The sequence below is a fragment of the Paroedura picta genome, chromosome 3 (assembly GCF_049243985.1).
Source record: "Paroedura picta isolate Pp20150507F chromosome 3, Ppicta_v3.0, whole genome shotgun sequence".
Taxonomy (NCBI): Eukaryota; Metazoa; Chordata; class Lepidosauria; order Squamata; family Gekkonidae; genus Paroedura; species Paroedura picta.
This window is the reverse complement of record NC_135371.1, coordinates 44,582,403-44,604,546: the sequence shown is the minus strand read 5'-3', so window position 1 is coordinate 44,604,546 and position 22,144 is coordinate 44,582,403. Positions and strand designations below refer to the sequence as shown.

Here is a 22,144-nt window from a genome sequence, read left to right as displayed (position 1 = left end):
TTGCTAACAATTTTAGTTGAGCTGTATCATTCACAGTTCATTGTGAATTGCACCATATGTATGAAAATATGTAACAAGTATTCTGTATTTGGAGTTGCTAAATGCCAGTGATAGTGATTTTGATTATATTTTAGGTGCTTTATATTTGGCTCTTTCAAAATTCTACAAGCTAGGCTCCAGCAATATGTGGACTGAGAACTTCCAGAAGTACAGGCCGGATTTCAAAGAGGCAGAGGAAGTAGAGATCAAATGCCAACATACGCTGGATCATGGAGAAAGTTAGGGAGTTCCAGAAGAACATCTACTTCTGCTTCATTGACTATGCTAAAGCCTTTGATTTTGTGGAGCACAACAAATTGTGGCAAGTTCTTAAAGAGATGGGAATACCAGAGCATCTTATTTGTCTCTTGAGAAACCTATATGCAGGTCAAGAAGCAACAGTGAGAACCGGGCATGGAATCACTGATTGGTTCAAAATTGAGAAAGGAGTTTGGCAAGGCTGTATACCGTTGCCTTGCCTATTTAACTTGTATGTGGAGCACATCGTGAGAAATGTGGGATTGGGATCAAGATTTCAGGGATAAATATCAACAACCTCAGATATGCAGATGATAACACTCTAATGGCAGAAAGTGAAGAGGAACTAAAGAGCCTGTTGATGCGGGTGAAGGAGGAGAGTGCAAAAGTTGGCTTGAAACTCGACATCAAGAAAACAAATATCATGGCATACGGCCCTCTCAAATCCTGGCAAATAGATGGGGAAGAAATAGAGGTAGTGACAGATTTTATTTTCTTGGGCTCCAAGATCACTGCGGATGGGGACTGCAGCAAAGAAATTAAAAGACGCTTGCTCCTGGGGAGGAAAGCTATGGCAAATCTAAACAGCATCCTAAAAAGCAGAGACATCACCCTGCCAACAAAAGTGGTCTAGTCAAGGCTATGGTATTTCCAGTTGCAATGTATGGCTTTGAAAGTTGGACCATAAGGAAGGCCGAGCGTCAAAGAATTGAGGCTTTTGAACTCTGGTGCTGGAGAGGACTCTTGCGAGTCCCTTGGACTGCAAGGCAAACAAACCGGTCAGTCCTAGAGGAGATCAGCCCTGCCTGCTCCTTAGAAGGCCAGATCCTGAAGATGAAACTCAAATATTTTGGCCACTTCATGAAAAGGAAGGACTCCCTGCAGAAGAGCCTAATGCTGGGAGCGATTGACAGAGAATGAGGTGGCTGGATGGAGTCACTGAAGCAGTAGGTGCAAACTTAAATGGACTCCGGGGAATGGTAGAGGACAGGAAGGCCTGGAGGATCATTGTCCATGGGGTCGCGATGGGTCGGACACAACTTCACACCTAACAACAACAATCTTAAACTTAGCTAGATCGAATATTAACTTTACTGATGCACATTTAAATCATATAAGTTGTAGAAAAGAGTCATCTAGTCTCGTCTCCTTAAATATTAGGAAAGAACATTTGAAAAAATACAGTTCAGTGTAATTTATTTGAAATGATTGGAGAATAGTGTGAAGCTATTATGCAAAAATCTCATTAATACAAAATTATTTTTAATCATTCAAGACCCTACACAGTTTCTCAGAAATTCTGACAAGTACTTGTCATTTCAGTAGCTCACATCCTAATAAGATTTCCTACTTGTTTTTAATAAATGCTTCTTTCTTGTTCAGCCTCCGATGATTCATGAATGGTCAATTTCCAAAATGAAACAGCTGAAATAAATTACAAGTCTAAAATAAAAATCATCATGTTTAAAACCTATAAATATAGAAATATGTCCCAGTAAGTAAAATTAGCCCATAACATTTTAAAATACAATAGAATAGCCTGTGTTTATTTTGATTATCTCAAGACAATTATTCATTTAACATACAGCAAAACAAAAATTGACATTTATTGTTTTTTCTGTAAACATGTACAACATATAGAGCACACTTTTTGCCAGCATTTAGGTAATATTAGTAAATATTACTGCTTGTGCAGAGATTGGTGTCTGCACTGTGGAGAAAATAAAGAAATAGTGGTATCAAATCATTTCAGTGCATCAAATAGTAAGCCCATTTTAGAGGTATATCAAATTAAATCTTATTGTTGAAACTTTCATTTCATTTCAAATGAAGATTTGATCCAGGTACCAGTTCTATTGTTTATCCTATCATGAATGCAAGGGTGAGCAAAGTGTTTGTCTTTGGACTGCTTGTGAATTTACAGTAATGCCCACCTTCCCAATTGTGTTACACTTTTAAATGGAATGTGCAGTCAGCTTAATTTTTTTATAAAGAAATAAGACAATTAAAATCTTAATTGAACATGTAGTCATACAGTTATCCTTAGACAGTAACTGAAAAATAGTCCTTGTTTGTTCATGCTAAATTTCTACTCTGGTTTTTTACAGCAGTTTGAACAGTTTTCTACAGGTCTCAACCTACCTCAGAAATCTTCAATATGGCACTTGCTGATGTTCCTTGGGATAAAACCCCACAGTACTTGAGTGGAACTTGAGGGAGAAGCTTTGGGCCAGCTGACCAATTAAGCAAAGACCTGTGTTCACAGCATGCAGGCATAACCAGATTCACTTACATCCCTTACATCTCTGGGTTTAACAACCTCTCCCTGCAGTTACGCAGGTACCATCCAATTTCTTTGAAAACGTAAGCCAACAGCATCTCTCCCCAATAGCTAAGAGTCAGTCCTACCACACACACACACCCATCCATTCCCAGCAATGTTGTGGTGTTAAAATTCCAGAAGTACCTGCAAGATCAGCCTTGTTGAATAGCCCAATCTGTAGCCTTAATTCTCAGTCTTGGCCCTGAAGTAAACATAGTCTAGCCCCCCAAAGTGTCCATAGCTATGAAGCCACACATTATGAATGCAAGTTATGAAGATAATGAGGGGCAGGTAAACATATTTGTAGATGTTATATAACAATGGTCTGAAAAACAATATGACATTGGATGCAGCTAAAATTTTAAAAAGTATGGGGCAAGGAATTTTGTAGAGCACAATTTTACATACAATCTTTATAGCTATATGGGCATAAGTAGGACTACTTGAGGTAAAATAAGAAATGTATTGCTTAGTTATTGGGATGCCATATTTTTTTCTGGCAGTGCATTGCTGTTTTAATGATTTATTACAAATGGAATATAGCTGTTATATATAACCACCACCCTATCTGAAGTATAATTGTAAAATCTGACTTTCATGTGAAGCTTCAGTACTGATGCCATCCATTATTTTCTGCTATTTATTTTACATCAGTGCACTGGTCATACAACTGTCACTAAACCCATGGACCTTACAGAGAAGGTAAATAAGGTTTAATGCATCAATCCAAGTTATGGAATTTTTAAAAATAGTTCTGTGGTCAACCCAACATCCATAAACTACGTTAGCTTATCTTGTGGTATAAGACTGGTTCACAATTCTTGTTCATCACTCAGCTTCTTATCACTTCCTGACTCAACAACATCAAGTAATGACTGGTTACTTAATTTGAAGCCTTTTAAACTTTGAGAACATGTGTGGAAAATTTTTTTGGCTCTGGCAGTTGCCTTATGTACAAGTGCCATATGAGGGGCAAAATAGGACAGTTTTACTCATGTTACATAATGGCTGTCTGTTTATAAAGTTTACAGATTGTATATACCAGCAGGACTGTAGAAATTATTGGTCAAGTACCTGTCTCGAACACTGAGACATTTACAGACAATCACAGGATTATATTTATCATACATTTCAAATTACACATAGAGGCAGTGACACTACTGTGATTGAAGGGTACAAATGTAACAGACTGAGCTGATGCCACAAAAAATATTAAAAGTGCTTTTTTGCTCCACTTGTGGAATGTAAATACTGTACAGGTAAGACTCAGAAGACCTGTATGTAGTTCATCAGACGTTGCTCTCTAAGTCTTTGTCATTGTCCCAAGAGTCTGTTTGCTCCATGTGGTCACAGTTAATGCTGATTTCACTGGTGTCCATACTGCAGTCAGACCCACTGTCCAATTGGTCCATTTGCTCAAGCTTTGATTCTCGTAGAGATTCTCTGCTTCTATTTGATGAGGCTAGGAATTCTCCTTGGAAATCCAGTATTCCACCTTCACCTGAGGCACATAAAACTGATTCTTTGGCTTGACGGATGCAGTTGAGCCACTGTTGTTTGTTGAAGGTATCATTTGCTTGTAAAGAGTGGGACTGGCTCTGAGATCCATTTTTGAAGCTGATTCTAAAAAAATGTTTAACTGAAAGAAATCAGCTGTGTTAGTACACACGCTAATGTCAACAGCATCTCTCCCCAATAGCTAAGCCAACAGCATCTCTCTTTATGCAATACTAGTAGTGAAGCTTATATTGCAACAGGTGCTAACTCATGGTTTGATGTGGGTTTAGTGTCTCACTTGGAAGTTGGCAACCCTAAGATGTGGTCTCTCTGTGCACAGCAGTCTTGACCCTAGTCAGGTTTATACACACCTAGGTAGTATGAGATTCCAGATCATGAACCTACACCAATCTGTCAATTTTACCTGCTCTCTGCAATGTGTTCTTGACCTGAAATAAGTCAGGAGGTGCTATGTGACTGGTTAGGTTGCTGCGGAGGCATTATATACTTTTGCCCCATTTCCAAACCTTAAGGAATATTTCCAGACCAGGGTCAGCCAACCTCCAGGTGGGGCCTGGAGATCTCCTGGAATTGCTGCTCATCTCCAGACTATAAATATCAGCTCCTCAGACAAAAGTCTGCTTTGGAGGGGTAACTCGGTAACATCTTTGGAACCTTCAGTCAGAAGTATGAAGCGCATTTTATATATAAGATTACTTCCTGTCTCCCTAAGATTAAAACATCTTTTAACATCTTTCACATCTTAGTACAATTGGAATTCTTTAATTATGAGAATACAGAAATACTGGTTTCTTCAAAATCTTGGAAATTTATGCAATGGAAGGTTGGAGGGGAAATGATTGAATTGGTTAAAACCTTTAGATGTTTAGACATTCTTTTCCATTACAAATTAAATTGTTTTTTGCATCGGGAGCATGCTGTGACATCAGAAGAAAAAACCCCAAGTATTAGCCCCTTCTCGTTGTCGCTATCCAAATCCAATATGTTCCATTTGCAATTCAGACATTTCAGGCTAAGGTGATACCACAATAACGAAATGGGATTCTTGTGCAGATTCAAGCTTCAATAAAAGATTGATCAAATCAGTGCTTTTTTTTTTTGCACCGTATACTAGGTGTGTGCTGATAGGATTGCACCTGCTAGAATGCGGAACATGGATCACTACATTTAGATACCGGCTATGCCTTCATTTTTGGTCATAACATACCAGTCTAACAGCTGATTTGCTTGCTGACCCGTACTGCTTTAAATAGTTTCAATATATCCTTAATAAAATTAATATTCTTGGGATAAACATCAACTTCCTGGTTAATTCAGGGGAGAGTTATATTCTCCAGATGAAAAAAGAAAGATATGGGATACTGAGAAAAAACTCATTGAAGTGGGGATGAAATCACATATGCTGTCCCTGCTTCTTTGACCTTTCTTCTACTCTGAATTCTATGGTCCAGTATTTTTCAGATCTACTAAATCCAACCCACTGTTGTGCATTCATGATAGCTGGGACGACTATCTTTCCATCAGCCATAATCAAAGGATAAATGCCTGCCATCCTGGCGAACCAGAAACAATCACAAACATTACTAAGCTGTCATTAGTTTGCAAGCAGCAGTCCCAGTTAATTGGACCCATCTTGCAAGCCCAAAATGATCCAACTGCAGAGGAGATTCAATATTTATTAGCCAATAAGATCCTTAAAATAGCAGTGGGTTGTGGAATTTTCAGCTATTTATCGGAGAAAGATTCAGACTGGCTGATTGCAACCTTGTATATTATATGTACAACATACATCATTTAATAGAGAAATTTTTACAATCTTTTATTCCATTATATTTGTGAAATTACAAGCATTTGGCAAAAACTGGTAACTATTATCTGCAGCAACCATTCAACAATGGTTGCTTCCATACCCCCTACAAAAGATGTAAGTCAGATTTACAAATAAGACTGTCAGTGATTGGCACTATGAGTGCAGGAAGATTCACATGAACACTTGTTGGCCTAGTTAGCTATTTAACTCCACTACTGAACAGGCCACCAGCAAACTACTAGCCATCTATCCTAACCAAGTGGAAAGCCTTTCCTGGTCTGCTGAACTTAGGAAGAGAAAAGCTAAAGATGAAATATCAACAGCAGACAAATCAGAGGCCTCAAGGCTAACTGAAGTCCTGGGGTGAGGGGAGGAACATGAGCCAGATCTAGGGCCTAGTTCTTCATTTTAAAAGTTCTCTTCTCCACAAGTTAGCTGGACAGGACAGGGAGAAGGCAAGCCAAGCTCTCACACTTTCTAAGGTAGTACTATCAGCAAATATATCAGATGGAAAGAGTTGCTGTATATTTGGGTAGGGGCCCCTGTAACAGAGCATATGCTTTGGACGCAGAGTCCCAGATTAGACCACTGGAATCTCCGGTGAAAAGATGGGTCAAGTAGAAAGATGGCTTGAAAGATTGGTGAGCCACTATCAGACTAAACAATATTAACCTTGATAGACCAGCGGTCCAACTCAGTATAAGGCTTCTTCATTTTCTGACAATGAAATGTCATCAGAGTTGCAAGAATGACTAGAGATTCAGAAGGGCCAATACACTCAGAGTGTCTGCTTAGTAGTGAATTAAAAAGTATGACGGATAGAGTAGAAGACCCATCATATCTGGGCAATACTGCCAGTTGAAGGGTCTGCATGGCTTCCAGGAAGATCTATGAGATTCCAGGAAATCCTTTTGTTATTGGGATGTCAGTTTTTCCCTTTAGTTTCCTAAAAGGCTTGATCAGAGCAGCACACACGATTCTTCTTTTATCCTCACAATAGCACTGTAAGCTATGTTTGGCTATCTCAACAAGAGATGCTTGAAAGAAAAGTCATGTTATTATTCTGAATAAAACAGTGAAATGACAGCATTTTGAGCAGAAAGAGGCAATTCTGAAATTTCAGCGTGACATAACTCTTAGATAATTTAGCATGCTCTTACTTCTCTCAGTGTAGCTAAATGCCCCACGTATGGATCCACCCAATCGTACTTCTCCATCTTGCAAGTCTTCTACGACAAGGTCCTTTATAGGGATGGGTTGCCGATACAGTTGGTAGCAAAGCTGCTCATTATGTGTAACTGTTCTAGTGATTACCAGCACTTCTTCAAAGAGAAAGACATGTAGTTTCTGATAGTAAAGGGAAAAAGTAAGCTGTTGTTTTTACATTTATTAGCAAATTGATCAGTGAGTACTGAGACTTCCACATCCCCCAATAAAATCAGATTGCCAGGATACTGCTAAAAAGCAAGTAGCTGAATCAGAAAAAATTGCCAGGATACTGCTAAAAAAGCAAGTAGCCGAAAGATATGAAGGGAGCACCTCACTCATGTCATTTTAGTACTACCAAAAAGAACACCTTGCACCTAATTTCATGCAGATATAGACAGAAATTCCTGCAATTAACAGGAATATGAGAGAGGAATTTATCGAACAATTGTATGCAAATCAACAATTGTAAATAACATTTCCCCCCTTATTTTTTTCTGTTATGGCTATGCTGCCTCTTCAGGGAACCTGCCCATTCCAAGTTACAAAATGAAACCTAACACAGATATGAGATAATATAAAAGACCTAAAACCTACCATTAAAACCCTATCAAGAATGTAAAAGCATATAACATTTAGCACTTAAAACAATTCTCCAGCTAGAAATAAACTAAAACAATTTTGAAAGAATAAACACTTTGTCCCTAAGAACCACCATGTTGAATTGTGTATGGAAATTGATGGGCATCCCATGCAGATCTTTCGGCACCACAGTGATATAGTCCCTGTATCCGATCCTTGAGAGTAGCCTTTATGCACAATACCAGGAAGACACATGATAGGTCCTTGTAGGTGCCTGGGTCTCAACAATGTTCAGACCTGTTTCTTAAACCAAAGCATCTGCAGCTGTCCTCTTATATTTATGAGGCCTGATGCTGGTTTCCCAGGATCCCCACAGGAAAACAATATTTAAAATCTTGATATAGAACATCAATACATGACTATACGCTGTACATAAAATCTTACCAAACTGAAATAATCTAGAATTTCTGTTTTTTAAAGTATTAATTACTTACAGCTCCCCTGCTGTTCTTGAGTTCACCATGACAACACACAACACGTGAATTATCTATCAAGGAGTCCTTTTGGTTTTCATCAAGATATATTAGCCTCTCTTTATAGTACTGGCATTCTGATTCACCTGTCTTTTTATTGATTTCTGCTGCTATGCCTTGGATGATATTAATCTATAAAAGAGAGAATAGAATAAATCATAATCAAGGAAATTTTACCTTGTCCTCCTTTTAGTTGTAAAAATAAACTACAATACAGTGTAAATATTCCATTGTAAGTACTCATTTAAATTAAAGGTAAAGGTATCCCCTAGACAGTTTATGCGCTGGAGGTTTCATGCCAGGCTGCAGACTGGAGCTTTAGTCGTGGCAGGTTGCCCCACCTCTTCCTGTACCCATGTGGGGGAGCATTTGGTCTGGTGCACCTCATCTGCTCTCGATTTGTGCTCCTGTACAGGAGCTGGGGCAGTGAAGTTCTCAGTGCATAAACGGTCCTGTGCAAGCACTGGGTCATGTCTGACCCTTGGGGTGACACCCTCTAGCGTTTTCATGGCAGACTCAATACAGGGGGAGGGGTTGCCTGTGCCTTCCCCAGTCATTACCATTTACCCCCCAGCAAGCTGGGTACTCATTTTACCAACCTCTGAAGGATGGAAGGCTGAGTTAACCTTGAGTTGGCAGCTGGAATTGAACTCCCAGCCTCATGGGCAGAGTTCATGTCTGCTGCCTTACCACTCAGCGCCACAAGAGGCACTTCATTTAAATTACCACTACCCTAAAATAGTCATATTGGATGAGAAATAGTTTGAAATTTGGGAGTTGAAAATAAATTTGCTAAGTAGGAATCCTAAAGCAGTGCAGGATGCACAGTATAACATACTGGTATAACACAGCTAATCACTACATTAAGTGCATGGACTCCGCATTTCACACTATTCAGCTAAAACTGCACAACTGAGAAAGTAAGTCAGTCAGGAAGGGGTATAAGGCTAAACCTGTGAGTCCAGGATCAGAACCATACCTCATCTTGGAACAATACTATTTGTTTGTGTTTATGCAGTGCTATAATAAGTAGGTTCTATAGCAGTTCTCTTGAGTCTGCTTGTGGAAGCTCTTACATAACCAGAAATATGTCTTTGGGGTTTACTTTTCTTGCACAACATTCTAGCACTAGATTAAAATACATCCCTGTGAGCTAGACACCTTCTGCATAAGGCTATATTTGTACTGATGTCACTGTCAATCCCATATTCTATAGAATAAACCATACAGAACATTTTAACATAATTTGTAATTTAGATAATAAATTCAAATCACTTAAGTCATTTTCTACATAATACCCACTTCATGTAATGGTCAATGCCAATTTTAATGAGATGACAAAAAGAGGTATAAATTGGTAATTTTCTTCATAAGATTTGTCAATTAATGTTATTTGAGAAATGCCAAGTTTTACTACAGACAATGTAACTATTTGTATCTCTTTATATATTTTTCAAACTTAAATGGACTCCGGGGAATGGTAGAGGATAGGAAGGCCTGGAGGATCATTGTCCATGGGGTCACGATGGGTCAGACACAACTTCGCACCTAACAACAACAAATATATTTTTAGCTTACACAGTGCTTCCAAAGTGTAAGTGGGCAGGGCGAGTAGTGTTTTTAAAATATAATTCTTGTAATTATATAAGAAAATTAGAAATTTCAGCATTTCAAGCACATAACACTTTTCTATGCCAGATCTTTGAACTGGTCAGGACAATATTTTAAACATTGATTTAGAAAGTCCTATTTATTACTGGGTCATGTTCAAGGTTCTGGTTATGACCTTCAAGGCCATCCATGGTCTAGGCCTAATGTATTTGAGGGACCGTTAACCCCTTATGCTCCTCGCGGGGCCTTGCGCTCTGTGGGTACAAACCGATTGGAGATCCCAGCCCTCGTGAAGTTTGCCTGACATCAACCAGGGCCAGGGCATTTTTGGCCCTGGCCCTGTCTGGTAGAATGAGCTCCCAGAAGAGCTGAAGGCTCTGACAGAACTTTTCCAGTTCTGCAGGACCTGCAAGATGGAGCCCTTACGCCAGGTGTTTGGTTGAGGCCTGGTGAAAAAGATCTGGCCCCTCCTCTGGTATCCTGCCCTAGACTACATCTCCACCGGGATGCGGACAGACAGATGGAATAAAAGACCTGAAAATCATAACCTTCAACACTCAATGATCTAGATCACAGTATTAGAGAAATATAAATCTCTGTTTAGGATAAAAATCTAAAATAATAGCCGAGTTTTACATGCTATAGCAAGAAACTTCACCACTGGCACTGTAAATTGGGTTTCCGTCTTCTAGTAACTGCCCAGTAACTAATCTGGGGGGGGGGGGGGTCAGTTGTATGTTTTATACTTGTTGGTTGTATTTTATCAATTATTGTGAGCCACCACAGGCTAGCAATGCTAAAAGTGGTGATATAAAAATTAAATAAAATACATACAGCTTCTTCAAGATGCTGTTGGTCTGGGTGATCATTTGGTGTGTGTCTCAGAATCTCTCTGAGTAGCAATGGATACTTCACTAGGCGGCTCCTGGGGATATCAAGGAAATTCCATAAGTCCAGTTTCCGGCTGAAAGGGGATTCTAAGCAACGCTGGAGAAAGTCTTGTACCCGATGGTCCTGCTTTTTGTGATCCAGCAAAGCTTTGGCAGCTACTTGGTTGCTGCAATAGCTATCATAGGAATTCAAGCAAGGCAACTGAGGACAAAAGAAAAATGAATAGTTTAATCATTCTTGAATTTTCTTCTTTACACATTTCTGTTCTCGCACAATTTTATTACTAACTTAATGTATTTCCTCCACAGTTTTAAACAGTAATTGTTTGGACAATGGTTTTGAATGATTAAAAAAGTAAAGCAAATATATGTTGACCACAGATGATTAAATACCAGTTATTCAACTATATTGTGACTGATGTAAAATTGGTTTTTCTGATTTTTTTAATTAAGTAACTTGAAATCCAACAACAAGCATTCATGACTGAATCAGTGCAGCAACACACAATTCTTTGTGGAAATTTGGGCCAATGCATTTGTACAACATTATCACTATGCCAGGAACAGTGAACACTATCAAATGCACTGTTCTGCAAATATGCTAAACTCTTATGCAGCATAAAAAGCAAGAGCCAGCTCTATTAAGAGAAGCTGGGCATGCCACTCCTAATATGAATCAACACTCTTGATTTCTGGCCCAGACCATTACAAGTGGCTCAAAACTTGTTTCATCACTGCCAAAAATATTGTCCAGTAATGCTTTTAAAATCAAACATGGCTTTGATAATGACATTTTGCTTCATGGGTCAGTTTGTGCCTATCCCTAGCTTAGCCCTCTCAAGAAAAAAGATATAAACCACTGTGACTAGATGATATTAAATGGCTGGACTGTTTACACCACCCATTCTTTGCACCATTTTACTAGCTGCCATATTGCTTGCTATGATAACCAACTTTCTCTACAAATACACACACACACATACAGAGAGAAAGAGCATCCATACCCAGCCCACAAGGATGTGACCAACACAGTCAGTAGATCCATCTGGCTTTCTAATGTCTTTCAGCCGCCTGAGAAGATCTGATGAAAACCCAAGAAACATTAAAAATGTTATTTAAAAATATAAACACATTCAAAGATAAGAAACCGTAAAGAAATATTGAGAGTACTCACAATTCAACTTTGTCAGCTGCTGACTAGCAAAACTTACTGCTTGTGAATTATCACCTCATAACCATAAACTTCTGCCAAATTGACATGATTCTCATTTTACAAAGCAATGAGCTACCAAAGGCTTTGTTAATAATGCCTTAATCATCTAAGTCTCTTATAGATAAAGTTGTTGTTGTTTTTTTAATGGCTTATAATATGCCTCCAAAAATGCTTCTTACATCAAAAATAATTTTTCCATTCTATCAATCTCTACACTTTTTGCTACATAGGTTTTATTGGGAAATTTTAAGTAAAGTAGTGAAGAGTGATCAGTGCAAACATAATTTCTGGAGGCACCAAAACCAATTTTAAGATATGTGTCAGTACTGATACTAAATGTTGGCAGTAGCACAGAATTGACGATTAAAACTTACAGACAATAAGAGACCAGGTTATCATTATATTTTGGGTTGAAACTACAAGCCACATCCTGAGTAAGATATCAGTTGAACAACAAGTTCCATTATACCAAGATGTACAAAGCACAAAAACATCCCAGATATTGGGAATCAGCATACAGATGCCACACCTTCCCATCAGGCACAGCAGCCTGTCAAATGCCACCCCTTGGGGGAATCAATGAAGAACTTCCTGTGGTCTGTCACTCACTAATTCCCTTCTACTCCCCACCCATTTCCTTTAATTCTACACTATAATTATTAGGTCTCCAATGATTTGAGGAAAACAGGCTATTAGCCTGATCCTCCTTTGGCAAGAAATTTGTATTAGCACTCCTTTTAATGAATGTACCAAGAGTAACTCCCTGATTTTGAGGGAATCCTTAAAATATGGGCTATCAAGAAACAAGCATTTTGCCATTCTCTCTTCCAGAAGCCTACTGTGAAAAAGGTGAACCATCTCCAGAGAAAGTATGTTTGAATGTTTTAAGTGTTAGGTGTTCTTCATATCTCTGTTTCAATATACTACATGTATGGGAACACTCCTTTGTATGGGAGTGGCGGGATATAAATCAAATTTAAAAAATGCAATCCCCAGATACTGAAGAAAAGTTCAAAACTAGATTAGACGTCTGCCAACTCAGCTTTTACTTCAATTCCTTTGTGATATTTCTAGTTCCATTTATTTACATATATGCCCTGCTTTCACTCTGATATTTTAGAGGTTCCATCAAGGGTTATTTGTGTTATTCTCCCCCCTACCCTGAAACTGTTGGGAGGATGGAAATTGCTTAAAATTGTATGTAGTAGTTACTCTGATTTGTTTTGTGTTCCTTAGCTGTCATATCTAGAACAAAAAGAATCATACCTTCATGCAGAGGAATTAAAGAATCTAGGGTTCCAAAAATTTGGTTTAATTCTTCTTCTGTCATTATGGAGAGTTTAAGCATGGGATCATGGTAAGCCTGCACAATGATAAAGAAACCATAAAACGATTATACATTGGAAATCATTTTTAACCTTGGCATTTTGTACCTAAAGAATTTATTGCAGAATGAAGTGAGCAGTAGGACAACATATTTAAGACAGTAATACCTTTTTTGCTAGTTTCAAGTCTTCTATCAAGTCCTCTTCACCTTGGGAAAGTTCAAAGATTGCCTATAATACAAAACATACCCCTGATAAATTGATGTTTCCCAAATACCTTTTAATGAACAAGAGATAAAGATATATATTGGATCATAGGTGTCCTAATGGAAAGGGTGAGCAGGGTAGAAATCAATTGCCTAAATAGCATCCCCAAATTTATTCTGTGTTATTACACTTTTGAAATTCTAGTCCTGCTGCTGCTTTTTGGTAACTGTTGACCAAAACCCAGAAAACACGGACAATATGTCCAGAAAGAAGTTCTCGCACACTAGTGAGGGCATTCCCAACATTCTAGGTTGTTGATCCCCAGGGGACTGGAAAGGTTGTTTATTTCTGTTTCTATTATGTCTCCTACCCTGGGACTGTTGGGAGGATGGAAGTCTAAAGGATTGTTAGAGGACAGAGAGGCTTGGTACCTATACTCAGAGTACCTAAATGTCCTGGAGTACTGAAACCTTTGGGGTTTCTGATATTGCATTCAGCAAGGGGTTGGACTAGATGGCCTGTATGGTCCCTTCAGACTCTATGATTCTATCATTCTGGACTAATACACCTCCACTTATACTGCCAGTCACTACACTGGTAGTGACATCGCTGTAACATCGCTGCACCCAATAACATCGCTGTAATCTTATACATTTGGATACTATTTAGGATTTCATCCTTCTCTTCACTGAAGAACTCCCTACCCTCAAAGAGGAGGCCTTCAATTTTGGCCCTGGTGTCTAATGGGAGGATCTCAGTCAGGAATACAGTGTCAAGACAGAGTCAAGACAGTGAATGGCATGTTAAGGCAAAATTTATTTATTTATTCTGGGATTTATAGTCAGACCTATCTTGGGGAACTCAGGGTGGATTATATTTTATAATCTACATACAATCCCTGAATAAAATTTCAAATTAATTCAAATTAATACAATAAGAATAAAATGTTTGTAATAAAATCTCATACCATATCTTAACAACGAATATTAAGTATCAAAATCAATCAAAGCATTGTCTCTATGGGGGTGAAAGGGTGGAGATCATTCAGAAGCTAAAGTACAGAGACTCGGTTTAGTGCAGGGGTTAGGCAGAGTGGCTAAGAGAATTAAATGTTACTTCTGGCTTCAACCATAGGCCCAGCAGAACAGCTGTGTTGCAAGCCCTGTGGAACTATCAAAGGTCCTGCAGAGCTCTGATGTTATCCAGCAGAGCATTCCACCAGGCTGGGGCCAGGACCAAGAAGGCCAGTTTAATTTCCTTAAGGCTAAGGACCCTTAGCAGATTTTTCTCATTTGAGCAGAGTATCCTATGGGGGAAATACTGGGAGACGTGCCTTTTTCTTCGACAGCTGAAGCCATAGCCCTACTGTGAGCTGCATTTAGTTGCTGCTTTCCCAGCTTTTGGCCCTCTAAGATGAAAACTTGAGTTAAAAGTTCATCATCCAAGATTAAGTCCATGAATTGAGACAACTTTTCTCATGGCAGGATCTGATATCTGGCTGTAAAATTTGTCACCCACAGTCCCATTGCCCCTGATAAGTAGACCTTCCAGCCTAAGAGGCCACGTCTGCAGCCTTCTTTTTCCACCAGTACAGATTGGGTCACCCAGCCATCCTCTAGTTCAAAGGACCTTGGAGAGCAGGGAGTTCTCTTGGGTGATGAAAGAGGTAGGCACAACCTTCTTCTTTCACCTTGTACAATATTTCAAGTTTCCTTGCCGAAGTTGCATTGGATACTTATTTGGACTAAGCAGTCATACTAATAACTTGTATGCCTTGCAAAAATGGTAGAGTTACAGGGCCAGATTCTGGATCACATAAGACTTTCATTAGGTCCATAGACTGGTGCTCCATAGAGAGGTATTAATAGATTTAGAAGTTTATTTGCTCAGCATAAATGTTTAAATCATCTATGGGCAGTGGAGCTAACAGGTCATTCACCTTGTCATCTGGTGAAGGTATCAATACATCTTCTGATTTGGGTTCTGAACATTGATCAATGTCCTCTTCTTTGTCTGATTGATGGTGGAACATTGGTTGACCATAACATGTTTCTTGCTACTGAACTTAGAAGATTGAGACAGTGGATACCATGGAGGAAACTGTGCGGGGAAACACTGGTAAAAAAGGGAAACGGCATATTTTGTAGCAGCCCCCGATTCTTGTCATCCACATTGCACTGGAGGTGCTGCCAGGATAGGGATCTCAAAGGTTTCCTGATCCAAAAAGCCTCAGAGATGGGTGGCATTGCCCTGAAGGAAATGGAAATTATGTCCTTAGGGAGAGGTCAATATTGATCAGTATTGGTGACAACTGATATTGAGGCAACATCGAAGCATGATCAGTCGGTGATGATGCACTGTTCTGAGACTCCACTCATGACCAATGACAACCTGATGACTTGTGTTGACCCCAAGGTGAAAGTGAAGTTCAACCTCTGGCAACAGGGATTATTGGTGCCATGGCAACAGTTGGTAGTGAAGTAACATTGAGGCCCATTATGCACGGCCGCCGAAACGGTGATTTCGGGTCACATGGAAAACGCGGAGGGGGAAGATGCGAAGCAAACCGCTTACGTACAGGACGGGATGCAACAGCGGCAAAACTCAGAGTAACCGATTATGCACACAGCGCCCCTGGCGCCGCTTTTGGTTGCGCCCTGGTCTCCCGGAAACTCCGCTTTCTTCCGCGTTTCACTAACACGGCTTTTTCAGCACCGAATCTGCAGCCGGTTGTGGCCGGCACCGTGTGTTATCGGTGATTTTAGGCGACGCCATTCCACCCCAAATGCGGACCTTCCCCTCCGTGCATAATAGGCCTGAATAATGCAATGAGGCACGATGCATATGTTTTGCCTTTTTCTTCAAATTCTTTGCTGGAGGCTCTGAGGCTGATTGAGTAATGGTTAATTTTTTGGCTGGCTATGGCATTAAGAACTTTGGTATCAAGCTTTGATATTTTTCTATGCCTAGGCATTTGTCCAAATTCAGTCCTGGGGCTCCCAAAGCTTTTCCCCACAGAGCTGCTTTAAGTCTAGCCAACCTTTCTTAACTAACCTTTGGATACCTTTTAGGATACCAAGACCTTTTAGGTGATAACCAGTACCTTGAATTGAACCTGGCAGCTGATCAGTAGCCAACTAACTGTTTACAGGATGCATATGACATGCATGCTCTGCTTGGTACCCCCTAGTAATTGGGCTGCCACATTTTATACCAACTGGAGTTTCCAAGTTAACTTCAAGAAAAGACCCAACAGTGCATTACATTAATCTTGACTCAAGGTAACCATGACATGGATATAGATTCATGTGGGTTGTTGGTCTGAACCAGCAGAATAAATTTAGAGTTCAGTGGTACCTTTAAGACCAACACATTTTTATTCAAGGTTATGAACTTTCGTGTGCATGCACTCTTCCTCAGATACAATGTCATGCATGGATCCACACGTCAGATTGGCCACATTGGAGGTCAACTGTCAGACAAAGTGAAATGGATAGAATATTTTTTATTTGCAGCTGTTTGCTTTTCCAGTAGTAATGCTCGGTTCAGTATAACCCCTAGGGACTTAACTGAATCAGAGTGTTAGCTGGACTCCATCAAAAGAGAGAGGTGTCTCTTACGGATTCAGTCTCAACTTATTAACCAGTTAACCACAGTAGTAAGGCACTGGTTCAAGAACTCTGTAGAATCACCAGTTGACTAAAACCATCAGCCAGACATCTGGCTATTGTCCTATAGTCAGGACAGGCATCACAGGTCAGCATAAATAGACACTACCAGGGTCACAGTCAAGAGCTAGCTGGTAGAGAGACCCCAAAATGTGTAGCCATGTTGATCTGAAGAAGTGTGGATTCAAGTGGGTAGCCGTCTTGGTCTGAAGTAGCACAATAAAATCAGAGTCCAGTAGCCCCTTTAAGACCAACAAAGATTTATTCAAGGCGTAAGCTTTCAAGTGCAAGCTCTGAGGAAGAGTGCTTGCACTCGAAAGCTTGAACATGAACCTTGAATAAAATTTTGTTGTCTTAAAGGTGCCACTGAGAGATTGCAAATGTTATAGTAAAGGGTGGTTTCTTTGCCCTGGAAATTAATAGGTTAACCTTTAAATAACAAGGGTATGCTGTTATGGCAACAGCATTTTAAATGTAGAAGACATTACTACTTCCTGCTTTGCTAGCTTCTCAGGTTCCCTCTATCGCTTCAGTCCCACTCATAAATCAGGACTAAGGGAAGAAGCAAGCCCCAGCCTGCCCAGCTATGTAGGTTCCCTGCTTCTAGCAACCCATCCTAGAGCCAAGCACTATCTTCCCAGGGAGCAAACAGACTGATCCAGTGCCTACCTTATGGAAAGATGTACCACTACAACACTACTCCATTCCATCTGAAGCCTAACAGATCATCATGATTTTGAACTGTCCAGCAATAGTTTTAAAACTATGATCTGTACGGCTTCCTACTGCTGCTAGAGTGAAATCAAAGATGGCTCTTCTACATTAACAGGGGAAATTTTAAATATATGCAGTACTTACTTTTTCTATAAAATTTAATACCTTTTACAGATTTAATAAAATAAAATGAATAATTTATAACTTTGTTAGCTTAAAAAATCACTATTTTCATATTTTATGGAACCTAAAAATATGTCTTCATTCTCTATAAGAAAAATTGCAAGTATGCCTACTATATGAGAAAGTTGCAAACTACTGCACCCTATGTTGCCATAGCACATATATCTTAATTTTAACCAACTGAGAGGCAGAAACAAATAATAGTTGAAGGTAAGAAACAAATTATGCCCAGATTGTGCCCTTGTGGGTCAGCAGAACTCCAGGAACATCAACGGTGATAAAGTGAGGAAAAGGAATTGGAGAGACAGAAATTGACAAAATTCACTCCCCCCCCCCCCACATCCAGAAGTAGAAGTGCTTACTATGAGTAGCAAAGAAGAGTATTGAGATCCAAGACCTAGGGATGACTCTTCCTTTGTTTTTTCTTTTAAACAGGGTTACTTGTATGGTTCTGGATTCTGCCAGGAATTAGTGCTACTGTAGGAGACTCGGATTGGTCCCTCCAGTAGTCTGTCCAGAGGAAGGGGCCAATCGGCACCCTTCCTCATCACGGACACATCCCGCCTCCCAAGCCCTTACCCTTTTATTTAGTCCGCGGCGCCCACACCGCCGCGGGCTGTGTTAAGATAGGGAAGTATACAGGAAATTATAAAGGAAAAGAGTATTTATAAAGGCTTTATAAATGCTTGCACATTTATAAATGCTTGCACATGTATTCAATTGTCAATTTAAGACAAAAAGAAAATGACAGGGAACAAACCTCTTGGCGCTTGATTTCCTTGGATGTGAGCATCTGATTGACACAAACATCAAATGTTTCACTCCAGAGTTTACTGTCTCTTCGTTTGGTGCTAGGAGGAGGCCCATTTCTAGACCACGGTCGCGGGGCAAGCAGATCAGGCCGACTGTCATTGCGGAAACTGATGGACCGCTGAACAACAGGAAAAAAGAAGTTTAGGTTGTTTCTCCTTGGTTTACATTTATTTTAATATAGATGGCTTGGTTCAAAATAGTTTGCAGATATATGTCAGACACACACAGTGGAATTGTGTTTTTGTCCCTGAGTTCTGTTTTCAGAAACTACTTTAGAATAGTGATCCCCAACCTGTGGGCCACGGACCACATGTGGTCCGTCGACTAATTGGAGGTGGGCTGCGAAGGACACCTTCTCCCCCCCACCCCGGCCCTTTACAACACACTTCGGGTGTCATTGTCTCCCATCATTCCCAGATGGGACTATCTCGTTGCAGAGAAACAAGCTCAGGGTTCCCATTGATTTGTCATTGTCATGAGTTAAAATTTCCATGAAAATAAAATGTTCCTTATGTTCATTGTTGTGGCGTGTCTGTATCTTATTTTGAAGGGATGTTTAAACATTACCATAGCGATCAGAGAGCGTTAGGGCAGTGGTTGAGAGTAGAGGAGTAAACTACCCCCCCCACCGGGCCTCAGTAAAATTGTCAAGCATTGAGTGGTCCCCGGTGATAAAAAGGTTGGGGACCACTGCTTTAGAAAACTAGATTTCACCAATTTCCATAGCGAGTTGGCACAAGCCCAGTAATGGGGGAAAATGTAAGAAATTTCCCTTAACTGCTGTTCTGTTTCATTGAAGACTGATGTCTTATGATCGGGTTTAGAACTGAACTGTACTTTGTTATCAGTTAGGGTCATGAGGGAAATAATACACTTGTGCCATTGGTCTGCAAAAATTTAAACAAAATAAAGATTAACAGAGAAAAGCAAAGAATGAGGGGGTAAGAACTGATATAAGACAGTTTGGGTCAAATGCAGAGTATAACTGAAGCACACAAGTGTGAAAGCATTCACACTTCATTTAAGATCGATTCAAAGTGTTGGTTTCTTAACCTCACTACATACGCTAACATTCTCAGCACCCTGTCAGAAAGGCCATATGTCTTCTGTATTTTAATTTATCTCTTAATTGGAATAATTGATTTGAAGAAGTAGATTGTATGTAACTATGACTAGTATAACGGAATGTAGTTTGTAATACTATATATATGATCTTCTCTGGTAGGTGAACAGGAACAGCCAAATACTCTACCTCAAAGAAGTTGCCGTAAGATGCTTCCATGCTTGAGAGGACAGGCGGGGGGCAGAAGGGCAAGATCTCAGCTAACTGCTGTCAGCAATTATCTATTTGCCCTTATTTTCTTAATGGAAACATATTTATTGAACCCAAGACATTTCCCATGCAATTCAATCTCAAGTGAACACAAACTGCTGTTTTTCCTATCTGTTAACCATTTTCATTATGCTGTATGTTAATTTACCTTCATACTTGCCTATAAGTATAAACTGATTACTTCCATTTCATCATATTTTATCTGAGGAAAGCTCATACCTCAAATAAAAATGTGTTGGTCTTAAAGGTGCCAAATGGACTCTAAATTTGTTCTGACACTTCATTTAAAACACCCACCTGCCACTATTCTTACCAAGGAAGTATTCCAAAAGGCATTGGACCAAATATTTCAGTAGCCTCTGTATATGAACACATAGAGGCTAGCTCCACCTGACACTTCTGATACTCTCCCTATTCAGAAATGCTGATAATTCTATTATAGCTTTCTCAAGCAGGGATGCTTATGGAGCCACAATTACACCCTTTTCCTGCTATCACTGAAAAAGAGTTGGCTATTAGGAGCTTCCCTGATTCAATAGCAGATTTTTACAGCAGTACAGAGGTCAAAGAATCATGTCTGGATGCCTATGTCATATGCCCTGGGACAGGGAAATAAAGGATAGAGCAGAACATGATCATCAGGCTTGTTCATCATTAAAAAACAAAAAGTTTGACATTACATTTGAACCAACCATTGTCTGCACTAATGACAGCATTCTGAGTGCTCAGATTATTCACAGGAGAGGCAGTCACAAAGGGCTGTGAAGGAAGCCTCATAAGTGCTTATAGCCCAGAAGGACTGTATACTGTTGGGACAGTCTGAGGGAAGGGTGATGGACCTAGGGATTCCAACCAAAATGAAGGTAAGCAGTGAGGAGCTGGGGAGGGGAGATGCAGATTATGAAGAGTGCATGGTTGAGACATGGAGTTGAAGAGAGGAGGATCCAAGTAGAAATTAGGATGAATGCCAAACCTCACGCAAAGTCTCCTAGAAACAAGGAGACTTTCTGGCAGGAAGGAAGTAGGCAAGCCTGGAAGGTTTGGAGGGCTTACCCAGGAAGTCAGCAGGCATCCTTTAGTCAATGGCATACAGCCTGCAAAAGGGCCTGTACCTAAAAGGGGAGCCCTGTGAGTTCTGCTTTCTAATGTCACTACAACATTATGACCTGGGTGAGGATGGGAGCTAAATTACTGCTTTGGACTAACCAGCCATCTTCAAGATACACATTTTCAATTTCCTGCTGATGTACACTTGAAATTGCTTTTTAAAGGAAGATTCCCAGCCCATAGCATACTCAGGGATAAAATACATTTTAAACTGAATAAAATGAAGTTCAATAGGGACAAATGTAAAGTTCTGCATTTAGGTAGGAATAACCAAATACACCAATATAAGATGGGGGAGGCTTGTCTTGGCAGTAGCATGTGCAAAAAGGATCTAGGAGTCTTAGTAGACCATACATTGAACATGAGTCAGCAGTGTGACTCAGTGACTAAAAAGGCAAATGGGATTGGGGGCTTTATCAAACGGAGTATTATGTCCAGATCACGGGAGGTGATGATTCCATTTTACTATGGTTTGGCCTCACTTGGAGTACTGTGTTCAGTTTTGGGCACCCCAGTAGAAGACGGATGTTGACAAAGTGGAACGTGTCTAAGGAGGGTAACAAAGATGGTGAGGGGTTTGGAGACCAAGACATATGAAGAAAGGTTGGAGGACCTTAGTCTGTTTAGCCTAGATAGGAGATGACTGATACATCTTCAAGTATTTAAAACGGTGCCATATGGAGGATGGAGCAGAATTGTTCTCTCTTGCCCCAGAGGAACAGACCAGAATGAATGGGATGAAATTAATTCAAAAGAAATTCTATCCAAATATCTGGAAGAAGTTCCTGACAATTAGAGTGGTTTCTCGGTG

At 39.8% G+C, this 22,144-nt stretch overlaps 1 protein-coding gene and 1 long non-coding RNA gene across 7 annotated transcripts in view; one reads left to right on the top strand and one right to left on the bottom strand.

Annotated features, from left to right (window-relative positions):
* LOC143831930 (uncharacterized) overlaps positions 1-20,472 on the top strand; it is a 29,726-nt gene extending 9,254 nt beyond the window's left edge. The window contains exon 3 of the long non-coding RNA XR_013229018.1: positions 20,119-20,472. This is a non-coding gene — a long non-coding RNA (uncharacterized LOC143831930). The remainder of the gene's footprint in view (positions 1-20,118) is intronic.
* The window catches only part of ARHGEF3 (Rho guanine nucleotide exchange factor 3), a 133,397-nt gene continuing 113,068 nt past the window's right edge, over positions 1,816-22,144 (bottom strand). For 5 of the 6 annotated variants that reach the window (XM_077325504.1, XM_077325505.1, XM_077325507.1 and 2 more), the window contains 8 exons: positions 18,841-19,011; positions 13,477-13,539; positions 13,250-13,346; positions 11,775-11,851; positions 10,715-10,972; positions 8,231-8,401; positions 7,109-7,295; positions 1,816-4,259 (listed from right to left, as the gene is read on the bottom strand). In XM_077325504.1, the coding sequence (XP_077181619.1) occupies positions 3,910-4,259; positions 7,109-7,295; positions 8,231-8,401; positions 10,715-10,972; positions 11,775-11,851; positions 13,250-13,346; positions 13,477-13,539; positions 18,841-19,011 (1,374 nt within the window). In that variant the 3' untranslated portion in view covers positions 1,816-3,909. The remainder of the gene's footprint in view (positions 4,260-7,108; positions 7,296-8,230; positions 8,402-10,714; positions 10,973-11,774; positions 11,852-13,249; positions 13,347-13,476; positions 13,540-18,840; positions 19,012-22,144) is intronic. The other variant, XM_077325509.1, reaches the window with a different exon arrangement.